This window comes from Hetaerina americana, unplaced genomic scaffold (assembly GCF_022747635.1).
Source record: "Hetaerina americana unplaced genomic scaffold, ioHetAmer1.1.p SCAF_294, whole genome shotgun sequence".
NCBI classification, from domain to species: Eukaryota; Metazoa; Arthropoda; class Insecta; order Odonata; family Calopterygidae; genus Hetaerina; species Hetaerina americana.
The window spans coordinates 222,501-236,313 of NW_027286868.1; the positions used below are offsets into that span (position 1 = coordinate 222,501).

Consider the following 13,813-nt stretch of genomic DNA (forward strand, 5'->3'; position numbering starts at 1 on the left):
TTATCTCCACCCGCAGAAAGCAGCCAACTAGCAGCACCTATACGGTATAGAGATATTTTCCGTGTGTAAAAGCTGTTTCGGCAATAATTCAAACCAAATGATTCAATCATTCATATTATAACATTTAATCTCTCGCACTAAAAGTCTTTCATTTAATGCCATGCATACTAGGAGATATCTTTGCATTGACAGTTCCAATGAAAACTATTATTACAACAGCAAAAACAAACACAATATAATAAAATGCCATTCCATTATTCAGCATATTTATATACCAACCATCAACCCTAGTTTTTCCTACTTCGGTTCCCATTGCTTGAGCCAGTATCTTGGACCTACGTATTTGACATGGGATCGATCACAGATAAAATAAGATAACTCATTCGACCCGAGGTCCTCAAATCAATATTTCAAATTTCGTTCAACACACTGTTCCTTTTACAGAAGCAGAAACTCATGACAAATCCCGTAATTGTTAGTATACCCCCAAATGACATACCCTCAAATTATCAAACCTTGACGATGCCAGATGATGCCGAAGCATTTAGTAGAGCAATTGTTTCCACATCCACGTGACCCGCTAAAATATTCAAATAATTAACTCTAACATAAAATAAGTACTAATTTTAAGGCAGTGCAATGCAAAAAAGAAAGTGCTAATGGGAAAGTTCTCCCAAAAATCCTGTTCAAGTCACTACCATTTGAACGAGAATAAGAGCAGTTAAGAGCTCCAAAAAATGCAACATATAGTTATCTAGTTGGTTAGTTAACCTCGGCCGAGGGCTTCGGGTCACTTGTAAGCATGATCAAGGATCACCGATTTCTTACTGAAATAATAACTGTGTCGCTGATGTCAACAAGAGTAACTAGCAGATAATTGAGTATTAAAACGAGTGTACCTACCACACATTCTTGGAAAAACAAAGACCATGCCACAAAGAGTGCTGCGAATGTAATAAAAAGGTTACCAATCCCCGGTCATTCAGCAAATCTGGCAAACAAAAAATAGAGCACCTTCAATGGCAATTCCTCTCTTAAAAAGAAAAATTGGTTTATTATTACGCCAATGTGAAAAGGTAAAAAAAGTGGAGATGCCGGGGATCGAACCCGGGACCTTTCACATGCAAAGCGAACGCTCTACCACTGAGCTACATCCCCAACTCAGTCCTAAGGGAAATTTTTCATTTTAAACAGTTGGCAAAATGAATGGCCATACATTTTTATGGCAGAGAATAATTGTGGAATGAATAGGATGTCTTACATTTTAAAGGTAACGCACGGTAAGAGTAAGCCTGTCGTCAGCCGCCACTGTTCTGACGACGAAATGTCAACGCCTCTCACCACGCTGTCAAGAATGATTCATTATACATAGCGATGTTTTTCTTCGCCACTGGAGGGAAATTTCATGTTTTTTTCCGATTCAATAGTTCATCTCAAGTCGTCGTTCCATTGGATTCCCTTTCCAAAAACATGGACTCACGGCTACATTTTGCTTACATCATCAATATGGTAATCATATATTCAGTAATTCAAACCCGGAATTGGTTTCCTGCAGCCCTCCAATCTACTTTATTTAATGTCAATGCCATCATTTCTTGATACCCTCTCTGTTTTACGCCCTTCTTAATTTGTTCTATGTGCATGTCTCTTGGTCTTCCTCGTGGAATCTTCACTGCTATATTTCCTTCTATTATATTCCTAGTCAATTCATTGTGCCTCAATCTGTGTCCAATCCATCTATTTCTTCTTTGCCGTAGAGCTCTTCATATGGTCCTATCCTCTTCTGTGTAATCCCTCGTTCGTTACTTTGTCCATTTAATCTTCAGCATTCTCATAATCATTAATCACCAGTTGACCATGTGGTATAGGTTTCGTCAAAGCAGAATAACACTATAAAAGATTCTTTCGAATAAAAAATCTCTTAATTTAATCTTAAAGATTACTAAACACACATTAGATTTCAGAAAAGAAGGAAGTTTGTTGTACAAAATAAGTCCCATGTCCTTGGGCCCTTGGTAGGTTCATTTTGTTCGCACAAAATTTACGTGTAGATTGTTTAGATCTAGCGGGTACTACTGTGATTGTGAACGTCAGCATTGGCAGGGAATGTCTAGGTTTATTCTTGTGTACACTAAAGTAGTAAAAATAAATGATGGAAGACTAGGGGAATCATATTAGCTATCAATCAAATGGATGTGGCCTGTGGGGATGAACCCCAGAAAATAATATTTGAAATAATATGAGAATAATACAGACCATAACATAGTGATAGAAAAACATTATTAGAAACAGTACAGTGGATGGTCCGGATTATGAAACACAGTGGATTGAGTTTCTTTAAGAGCATATCAAAATGAGAATCCTAAGAAAGATGACAATTTAAATGTGCCATGAAATTTCACCGAGTCAACCTGAGGCAAATAAATCATTTGAAGTGACCTTCAAATGATATTTTCAACACAGACCTGTAAAGTAATTTTTTCTGCAATTAATATAACTTCAAATACTTCAATTGTAACAATTGACACCGAATTGAGAAAGATCTCATAAATATTGGTGAGACACTTTCCTTTCTTACTATATGCCTTTCATCAATAAATTTTGACTCTTTCTTATTCCATAGACGAATGTAAACACGGCATCAATAACAATAATTTTGTTGGTGTCTTAGGTCAAGGCTTTGCCTTACAGCAGTTCATAGTTGGTATCATAGAGTTTAATGCAAATCTGGTTAGGACAAACATTTTTTCAAATCATTGGATTTTTTTACAGGAGGGATCTCAGTCTGTTTTTTAAGATGCTGGCTGTAGGAGAGGCTTTCACAAATAGTGGGAGTTAATTGGAAGGTCTTCAGTATGTTATCCGCTATATACATATGCATAAATTTTTTTTATCACTCATAAGTTAATGATGATGCAGAGGAGAAATTAAAAACACTATCAATATATATTGTCAACATCATAACGTGTGCGGATCACATGGAAGTTTTACAGTGGGATTATAATTTCTTGGAAAAAAGTTGGACACCAACTTTAATTTAACTAAAATGAGAAGGAATTCAAAGATTTTTTCTGAACTAGCATAAGAGTCAGTTGAACTTGATGCTGTTTGAAATCAAATCTGTTTCAAGGAGGCGGATGAAACCCTAACCATCCCAACTACCATGAGGAAATGACAAAATTAAGCAGCAGGATTTGTAATCGTGTGCCACAAGAGCAGGGTTAAAAAGGCTTCATAAATATTAGATTTGCACAACAAAGATATTCTTTAAGCCATTTAAACTTAATATTTATAGCAATATTTAAGCAGTGAGGAAATTGATCCCTGAGATTTTTGAGTTCCAATTAAAGCACTTAGGATTACTTTAAAATATTGAGCATGGTAACACAACTGCATTTTCAGGAATAATGTTTTCATTCTAAATCACAGCATATATGCATAATGTGTGATTTTTTCAGCATCAGATCCTCCTGCGAAACAACAGCCAGCACAGGGAAAGCAAGTGGCCCCCCTTATTACCCTGATGTGTGAATTGCACATGCCGTATAGGGTGACCTCTACCATCGCCTACCAAACCGACCTTCAGGTTAATTTCCCTGTTCATGGCTTTTTATTTTATTGTGATTGGAAATAACTTTTATCCAAAACATTGCTGCCTCTTTCTTTCTTTCTTCAGCAGGTCTTGAGTTCTCCCTAGGGTATACTGTTACAATGAAGATGACCATAGAAGTTGGTCTGGCAATCATTACAAGCACAAGCCATAATTTCTTTAATTTTTTAAAAAACGCTTTATTTCAATATGGTTAAAAATATACATAGAACTCTGGCAGAAATATTGTAATTCAATAACACATACTTCAAACATACACCACTCAGGGAATTATTTCTTTTTGTTAGTGCGTAGTGATTGCCCCTCTCCAGAAAATGCCTTAAAGTCATCTTGGGCATTTGGATTCTGTGAATGGAAAAACCAACAGCAAAAATACAAGCAAAAAAACAACTAAATAAATACAATAAGTACCAAAAAAAAGGCACAGGGAGGTGGGTCCATTTCAACAGAAACATACCTCTTTGCAGGGTGGAGGGCGTGATCGCCTCAGGAAATGGAGAGTTCCAAATTTATAGTCATAATCTGGAATACCACGCTTATACAGAACTTTAGGTGACACAGACTCCTTATCCATGCTTGCCTTTTTCTTCTTCCCATCAAGTCTGCCATTGAATAATGAAAAAATATGAAATCCCAGAGAAACCATTTCCAAATCTGGCCAAACATCAAAAGTAAGCTGGAGAGAGATAGTAGTCAAGGGTCACCTACATCTGCACAGTACACCTTCTAAGATAAACTAATGATGCAATCGGTTATCAATGTCATTTTGCTTTGGCTTTAAGCAGTACAAATTTGAGGCTCTGAATAAATCAGGTAATTATTTCAATGATTGATACAAAAGAGAAACATTTGATCACTGCCACACAAAGTCAAGATTTCAATTGATTACATATTTGAGTTACATGATTAAATGCACTGAAATTGAATGCTTTATTGCCTCCTGGCATCGTGAGTTTAATTTTTCAGAAAACTTAAGGTTTTCAATTGCAAATAAATAAAGTACACATATATGATTGAAATGAATGGGGATAGAAAGGGAACTCTGTCATACTTGATGGAGAGCACACAAGGATACAAGATCAAACAAGCAAATTTCTCAGGTAATTCCAATGACGTGAACATCACCTATTTCCTTCCCCACGGAACGCAACAAAACCAGCTGGCTGAGGCATTAACTCCTCAGGATCCAAAGCCATGTCTTCACCTTTCTCTTGCATATGCTCCGGCTCCCGATATCCTACAGGTGGGGCGAACTCAACCTGCAATGAAGTTTGTGGTTGAAATTACAATGCCTAAAAATAACACCCGTATTAAATGATTCTAAGCAATGTATAACAATCTTCAACATAAAACTCTAAACCTTCTTTATCCATGACATCACCCATTAGAAATCATTCAAGCAGCAGAGGGTGTTATAGTAACAGCAGAAGTGAAATGTTAGGAAAGCTGAAGAACATACAAGGGTAATTCCAAAAGTACCTGACCCAACAGAGAAAACCCACAAATTTTGGAAAAATATATATTTATTTTTCAACATAACCTCCTTTCAGATCTATACACTTTTCCCAGCACTGTTCAATACAGTAATATTTTTCAAACAACTACTGCCATCTCTAGGTCAGGCTGGGTACTTCTGGGCCTTCCCATGTAATGCAATAAAATATAAACCTCACATTTTTATGGCCACAGAAAATCAATTCAATGGCAACATTTCATCAAGAAACAGGGTATTTCACACATTCACTACCTATAGATATTCATCTAAAGCAGAATACTCAGCTCTCCATAGCTATTATATAGAAACAGTTTATGAGGATCTTAAAGATACCCAAAACAATAGAATTGAGTGACTTAGTTCTCTATGAATATTGAAAGCATACTCCTCTAATGAGGCTTTTGGAAACATCTGAACGCAATGAAAGGCATCAATTTTCAAATGAAATATGCATAGAAAATAAAAGAAATTTGTCCTGTTTCACCATTAAGTGAATAAGCAGGTTACTAAGGCATTTCCTCCTTCCATTCGGAACATAAACTGCCTACCTGTTAAAGAAATTCTTACTGCCATTGGCTTACCTCCATCAGATACACTTCTGCATTATATGAACATTTAGCTGAATTTTCAATTATTACAAAATTGGGTGCATGAAGGTTATCAGAAGGAAACAAAGAGTTTCCACCAAAACTCTCGTGTGCAACATTATGACATAAAAAACGTCGAAGCAATTCTGATTGAATAAGGATTTTTGTAATAACATACAAGTTTAAATGGATGCACATACATTTAAAGTTCAATTTTTTGCACCAAGGGTAGCATTGAAAATGATGGTATTCAATCCACAGCTGGATGGATTTCATTAGAAGCAGTTTCAGTTAATACACAGTGGCATTGCACTATTTTTTTAAATTCCATAATTAAACTTGCTTGAATTTTTTGAAAGAAGATTGGTTTAAATTCTGTTTGCAAAGTTAACATCATAATGAAGAACATAGTCAAATTTTCCTCATGAACTCGTGCCTCTGTCCTCAGGGTCACTTTTTTAAGATATTTTGTTCTACAGCACCTTTGAAATACATTTTATTGACTAGGATGATTGGAAACAGGTTTCCAGAGTTATGTCTTGCAAAATCCTTCCTTAATGCTGGCAATTTTCAATTGGGCTCTTATTGGCGATGACTCTATGCTAGCACCCAACAAATGTGCAACTAAAATATCTAAATAAATCCCACACTTGAAGGAGAACTGATTATTAAATAATTTGATATTTCTTAATCATATTAATGCAATAAAATAAACGTCAACTTGAGTTGGTTTTGCATTGTGAAGAATTGAAATTTTACCACCAATTGAAAATTACACCATATTTCAGATGAAAGTAATTACAATGAACAGAATGTGGACTATTTAAAGATAATGAAGATAGAATAGAACTATATTATTATGATACATCATCATTTGGAAATAAAACATGTAACAGTTATTATATATACATAGATAAAATGAAGATTTCTTTGAAAGAAACAAAACAAACCATGAGTGAAGTTGTACTGACAATCTTCCATACATAATATAATCAGGATCATAAATTAATATTCATCGTGATATACCATAGCAGTAGTGTAATACTATTTCTAAATACTAATATATAAAATATACATCATTAATTTGAATATTTAGAAGGTTAATGATAATATCAGGCGAATATGCATTATCAGGCCAAGAGCATCTTAAGTTCTTTGGATGGAAGGGGAATCTGAGCATGCATTTCAGAGAGGGAATAGGCAAACAGAGAATGCTTAAGTGCAAATTTAGGCATTGAGAGCAATACTGCTTTACTCATTTTTGCGAGGTCATAATCACGTGAGAGGTTTCAGGCATCAGGGGGATCAACATTTGTTGCCTTCGGAGTAACTTAATGCAATTTGCATAACACATGATATTAAATTATTGACTTTGTACAAGTCTGATGAGCACTGATGAACAGGTTAAGACATTTACCACTGCTGCTACGTACCGACTTGACGTAAACAAAGGCAACACCTCTTGTTTTAGTCATCATATGTGTCGCTAGATGGTGCACTGTGTCTCGTTTCGATCTGTTGAATGGTTTGCGTAGAATAAAATCAGTCTGGTCTTTTTTTGATCACACCTTATAATTCCACACACTTTTGCTTTTAGAGAGGACATTTCCAAAGACACATCTAGTGAAGCTCTAACATTTAAGCCACAATTTATGATAAAAATGGGGAGAATAGTCAATCCAACAATGCTAAATGCTACAAATCCATGATAGAAGAATTAAATCATCAGTAATACAAAAGATTTTGCACCAGGAGAAATGGAAATTGACACTTAACACACGAATGAGAAATGGAGTGTTTCATGGACTATGGCTAGCATTTATTCCCTCAAATACCACTCTTTACTGAATATTCAAATTTTGATGCACGTGAATGACAAACAGATTAAGTTAGCTAATTCCAAAACTCTTAAAAATTTAGGAGCAAAACCAAATGGAAAAACGTTAGCAGTTTTTACTAGTGGAGAGTCTGCCTTACTGTGTAATGGACACATTGTATGACTGGCCAGATAACATGACATGGATGGTGCAGGGAACACAAGAGTGAAGTACACCCACAGGAAAACCATACGGCAAAGAGATATTCCGCCATTCTGAATATGAGGTCCTAATCCCACAGATTTGGTTCAGATCTTGAATAAATCAATAGATATTTGTGCACCGATGAGAAATATGTTTTCATTATTGAAAGAATTATGCTTTCTTGCCTGCTAATTAGTGCCTTCATAAACTCATAGAAAACTTGGAGGAAATTTAAGTGGAGAATAAAAGGACGAAATAATTAAAAAAAGCAACTCTTTTACCTAAAAAAATTACTCTGTAATTTCTTGCTATGATGCCATCAAGCAATTCCTTAAGGAATTGAGCAATGATATCAGATAATGATACCATTTTTGTACACAAAAGTTTGTCAAAGCAACTGGCTGACTGATTATCATGCTGTGGCTAAATTGAATACAGCTTTGAATTTATTCAAAACTGATCCACATAGTTGAAGTTCCTATTCCCCTGAGGTAACTCTGCATATTTGTAGTAGTGTTTATTTAGTGATAGCTGCATTCAAATAAAAGACTAAACAATTAAGAAAATTATGGGAAACATGACAAATTTAAACTGATTTTTTTTTGGGAACAGAATATTCCTCCTCAAAAAACCAAATGATCAGGGAAAAAGAAACAGTTAATGCATGAACTGGCAGTTGATAAATTAATGAGTGATACTTTGAAAAAAATAAAGTGGACATGCACAATATAAGAACAGAATAACACCAAAATGAGTCAGGGGACAGAGATATGGATGGGGAAGACGCAGAAGCATGACACTGGAGTGACATAAAAAGGTCTTCCGGGTAAACAGAACACATATTAAACAATAAAAAATGCTTTCCATGTAGGCTTCCGTGCAGATTTTTGATGTAGGAAGTGGTTCTTTCGGGTTTTCTTCTGCGTGCATCCATTTTCAGTGGACCTGAGGAAGCCAACTGGAACGTTGGTGAAATATAGTCCGGAAAATGGATACACGTGGAAGAAAACCCGAAAGAACCACTTCCTACAATAAAAAATGCTCTCAGCAGCTTCCATGCTTTCCAAATATTATTTGTGTAGTATTCTTTTTACTCTCAGTAATAAACTGTGGAGCTGAAAGAAATACGAGTCACATCAACTTTGTAAAAAAACACTTAAAACAAGCATCGGTGACACTTATATGAAAAATTTGTTCTTGTTATGTAGTGCCATGACACACTGACTAATACATTAGATTTACTAATGTTAATCAACTGGAAGGTTGGCTACATAGGTTCACCAAAACTAATGGCCCAATGGCATCTGTAATTCACCCTCGAGTGAATTAAGGCGGCCAGTTCCTTCCCCAGGGCTGCCTGTGGTTTTCTAGGAAAATCTGGAGCCAAAAGAAATAGCACAGCTTAGGTGAAGCTGAGGATGCCCAGGAATTGAACTTGGGGCCGCCATTCAGTAGTCCAGCACTCTACCCCCTGGACTACTATGTCCTTTAGGCCAGGTGAAAATATTTCCCATGGTGAAATCAATCAATGAAAATGATTTCATCAAACAAAGCAAAAATATTATTCAAAAGTAAAACGAACTCTGAGTGACTTTTGAATGTTAGGTCCCACAATTCATCTTACACTGCTGTATCGATAAAGTTATGGCATCAATTTTTTTTTTAATTCAAGAACACACACATGTTGATGAATTTGTGTATAAAACTTTTTTCGATCACCTATCATTATCTATTTTAATGCTCAAAAGAATTGGAACCATTAGGTGATTGAATGACTAGCAGTAATAGCTATCAACAACATTCATAAACTGACGTCGGGAACAGCTATTAAAAAAGAGGAGAGTTGTTTAATGGTAAAAACTTAGGAGGACTTCTTTTAAAAGATTTAATCAGAATTAATTAAACTGGAAAAACTAGTAAAGTTTGCGACCAAAATACGAAGTGCGTTAAATACTGTGTATTGTGAGTAAGAACATTATTTTTCTATATAATCAAGTCGTTTCTCGTAAGATGAGGAGGGGCATATTTTCTTAAAATGGGGGGATTGAAACATAATGGTTGGAGGGATTAGCACCCCTGGATGGAAAGTTAGTAGTCATTGTATGATAATGTTAACATATATAATCCAATCCAAAGAAAATTGCTAGATGGTATCATTTTACATGTACTTTGGTTACAATCAAAAAGCAATATTGCGTAGTAAGTATCTGTTCATTTATCAACTTGCAAATTATTGATTGTTATAATGAATAGTCATTCCCAGAAATAAAAGCAAACAAAAATGACTCCACAGAATACTAACTTGTTCAGTTTGATTAAACAATGACTCCTTAATCTCTGAAGTCGTACCACATGAATTCCATCAATTATTTCATTAAGTGACACAGCAGGTTTTATAAACGTAAATACTTGTTCGCATCAGGACCATGCACTGATATTCACAACAAAAATCCATTCAAAATTTATTACTTACATTCATGTCACATTCAATGATACTGACAGCAGAACCGGGTTTGGTTTCCAGAACACAGAGCTCATAGATATGAGAATTGTATTTTATGGCTACTACATCACCTGTGGTAAGACAGGCAAAATGTCGTAGAGCATTTTCTAGCACGGCCTTTGGATTGGTTATGTCAAGAAAATCTGGAGACTGAGGCTGAAATCTAGAAAAGGTAGCCACTGGTAAAGAAACACTTTCAACTTGAAGGTTGTCTCCTTCTTCCAGCAGTAAATGCTGCATCATCTGGACGGTCATGCGGAAATTGACGTAAATTATTATCATAAGCCATTGAATATTAGATATTCCACGAAAGAAACAAAATCCATACTTACCCAATACGGTAGGTACACCAGATCTTCTTCGGCAACGAATTCCAAAACTCCACAATGAGTAATGCGGTTTGTTTTCTTGTTTGTGAGTTTGAAAAGCATTGGATACACAATGCTTAACCGTGTAAGCTGGTCCAAAGCGGACGGAGGCAATATAACTGAAAGCATGACAGGAACGTTTAATCATTGTAAAACTATGGTGAACTATGGATTAGGAGGAAATAGACTAAGAAGCTTACTTTTTCCTCCATTTTCCACGTCCTTGCGCTCATTGCCCGGGAGCATTGATACCGAATAACATTTATATTGAGTGGTGAACGACCGAGGTCCAGTAGGGGGCATATCCAAATGAAACTGAACAACAAATTAGAAACATAACAAAATCAATTATTTTACAACACCTATAAGCCATTACAAACTATATACCATTGTTGCGCGTTGGGAAGGTTTGCGCTTCAATTGTTGATTAAAATCTGCTCGAGCTCAGAAACCAGAACTTTAAAATGAGTAAAACCGTTGAAAATAAAAGGCATAGTCTGCGATAAATTTAATTATGATCATTATAAAAATTTGACGAATTTCGCAAGTCTTTTATATTGCATGACGTCACCAGATATTTTATAGGCGCGTTTATCAGATCATTTTAAATTATATTAAACTTACTCATGGTAAGATTAGTACACAAAACCATTAAATCACCACCTACATCATATTTAAGACAGCTAAGTATTAAAGTAAAAACTTATGTGTGTATGCCATTTTTAAATTTTAGTCAAGTAATTTCATTACATTGAGTTATAACACTGAAAACCGTAAATGAAATTTTTTTTTCATTCTGACTGTTACGTACAGAAACAGATTATGTCAGATGTAAAATAACCTAATGTTGTCAAAATAGATAAAGAGACCTTACAGACTTTTACACTTTCAATCTTTACTTCGTGGAGTTGCTTGTATGTCCACATTAAATGAGTTTGTAATTTTCCACAGACTTAAGTCTGTGGAAAATTACAAATTCTCTATTAATCTCATCTCATTTAATTAGAGAAGAAGAATTAATGAATCGTAGTAACATTCTATAGTATCGCAGAATAAAACGAGAAAATCAAATAAAATTTTTGAAGGATTCACAGAATATTCATTCAGGTTTGACCAGGTTTGACAAATTATTCAACTTAATTTTAGCTACCCACCAGGATTCCTTCCATCATCCAGTCTTACATTCCTGTCTCCCACTAACTTCTCCAGTGATCATAGACGCCTAAATGTTTTGTTAAAGTGTAAAAACATGATATTGTTTCAAATAGATGAATATCCTGTTGAATCTACCAACTTAGTAATTGTGCATCATACATTACATCATGATAAATCAGATATTTACTAAGATGGAAGTTTCGTTATATTAAGCAAAAGCCAAAAACAAACGTTTTGGCTACTTGTGTGCTTTACAGAATTAACCAGAGGTTAATTTTGTAAAGAACATGACCGAGACGATGAATTCATTTTTCATCAAATTTTTGTATACTATTGTAGCACCTGATGACTTAAAACCACACATATTTTCTGGAAATTTGATTTTAGCTCCCTGCAGTGCTTTAAATAACACTGAGTATTCATTGGTGCTCAAATAATTGAACTTTGGGAATTAACGACCTCCTCCCCACAATACCATCAACATCTAAAATATCAAAATGACAAGTGTTGACTGAAGGACATAATTAGATATTACCCACACCCATGAACTCAATAGGTGGCCTTTAAACACATGGGGAATATATGGACTAATTAGTAAGAAAGCAGGCTTTATTGGAAGTGTATTGGAGAACTCGGACGAAGTTTAAATTAAGGTTAAATTACAGATTAAAGTATTTCAATGAATTGGAAAATGTAAGTTGTGATGATATGTTAACACTCTGAGAGTGTGTATGTATGCATGAGTGTGTATGTATGTGTGTGTGTATACACACACACACACACACACACACACACACACACACACACACACACACACACACACACACACACACACACACACACACACACACACACACACACACACACACACACACACGCACACACACACACACACACACACACACACACACACACACACACACACACACACACACACACACACACACACACACACACACACACACACACACACACACACACACACACACACACACACACACACACACACACACACACACACACACACACACACACACACACACACACACACACACACACACACACACACACACACACACACACACACACACACACACACACACACACACACACACACACACACACACACACACACACACACACACACACACACACACACACACACACACACACACACACACACACACACACACACACACACACACACACACACACACACACACACACACACACACACACACACACACACACACACGTGGAGTTTTGTTAGCTTCTCCCATCCGGCGCCTCCCCCGGTTGCGGATAGGGGAATGCCCGCTAGAAATAGAGGGTACCGGGGAAATAAAATACCCGGGGCGGACAGAAAAGCTAAATAGGGGAAGGAACCCCGAAAATAAACCAATTATGGTAGTCCAGCAGAAGGAATTGGTTACGGTGCAGGGGAGGGATACCCCAGTACCGGCGCTGTTAGGGAGTGAGCAAGCGGGCTCCCAGGCGTCGTCATCCAACGACCGCAGTGTTGCAGGGGTTGGTCACTCGGCCCCTGTAGCATCTAATGCTACAAGTGACACCAAGGTGAACAAATATAGTGAACTATCACTTGAAGGGGCTGAACACCTTGTTCTGCATATGACAAGTGAGGAGGAGGAGAAACAGCAGCTGCAGAATTTGTTGGAATTACATGGCGGCTTGCTGCAGGAATTGGGTGAGTTTATTAGAGGAAAGTCCAATGTCCATAAAGCCATCCACAGTAAGGTGGCGAGTCTGACATCCAGTTGGCATCGGATTGCGGAGCTCGGCGGAACAACGAAAGTTTTCGAACAGAAGCTGATAAGGTCTGCAGCAGGTACACGTTCCACTTCATCGCAGACCAAGAATGTGGAAGACAAGGCTACAAATACGACATCTACCCAGACCCGGCGCGAGAAACGAGGTGCGCGGGAGAGCAATAAAGGTTCTGTGGAGCCAGGGGGATCTGAAAAGGGTCTGCGCGTAATTGCAGCGGGAAGCGGGAGAACTCCGCTGATGCCGCAGTTGGCGGGTCAGGTGGAAGTGAGGGAAAAACAACCAGAGG

At 36.7% G+C, this 13,813-nt stretch overlaps 2 protein-coding genes and 1 non-coding gene across 4 annotated transcripts in view; all 3 read right to left on the reverse strand.

Annotated features, from left to right (window-relative positions):
• Positions 1-523, reverse strand: part of LOC139689950 (maestro heat-like repeat-containing protein family member 1) — a 122,877-nt gene extending 122,354 nt beyond the window's left edge. For both annotated transcript variants that reach the window (XM_071587098.1, XM_071587097.1), the window contains exons 1-2: positions 280-523; positions 1-37 (exon numbers count right to left, since the gene is read on the reverse strand). The exon at positions 1-37 is cut by the window's left edge and continues 112 nt beyond it. In XM_071587098.1, the coding sequence (XP_071443199.1) occupies positions 1-37; positions 280-313 (71 nt within the window). In that variant the 5' untranslated portion in view covers positions 314-523. The remainder of the gene's footprint in view (positions 38-279) is intronic.
• A 563-nt stretch (positions 524-1,086) lies between these two features.
• Positions 1,087-1,158, reverse strand: TRNAA-UGC (transfer RNA alanine (anticodon UGC)). Its single transcript has one exon. It is a non-coding gene; the product is annotated as a tRNA-Ala (tRNA).
• A 2,633-nt stretch (positions 1,159-3,791) lies between these two features.
• Positions 3,792-11,112, reverse strand: LOC139689951 (ubiquitin recognition factor in ER-associated degradation protein 1-like). The gene is made up of 7 exons (XM_071587100.1): positions 10,972-11,112; positions 10,785-10,899; positions 10,549-10,703; positions 10,187-10,459; positions 4,736-4,869; positions 4,068-4,212; positions 3,792-3,955 (listed from the first exon to the last, which is right to left on the reverse strand). The coding sequence occupies exons 1-7, from the start codon at positions 10,972-10,974 to the stop codon at positions 3,881-3,883; spliced, it is 900 nt and encodes a 299-aa protein (XP_071443201.1). The 5' UTR covers positions 10,975-11,112; the 3' UTR covers positions 3,792-3,880.
• Positions 11,113-13,813: the final 2,701 nt, after the last annotated feature.

What these genes read in the sequence shown, in the direction of transcription:
- LOC139689951 (XM_071587100.1), bottom strand. An exon ending in TGGTGTACCTACCGTATTGG is followed by an intron (nt 10,460 to 10,548) that starts GTAAGTATGGAT and finishes ATGACCGTCCAG; the next exon opens with ATGATGCAGCATTTACTGCT. An exon ending in TTCCGTGGGGAAGGAAATAG is followed by an intron (nt 4,213 to 4,735) that starts GTGATGTTCACG and finishes ATTCAATGGCAG; the next exon opens with ACTTGATGGGAAGAAGAAAA.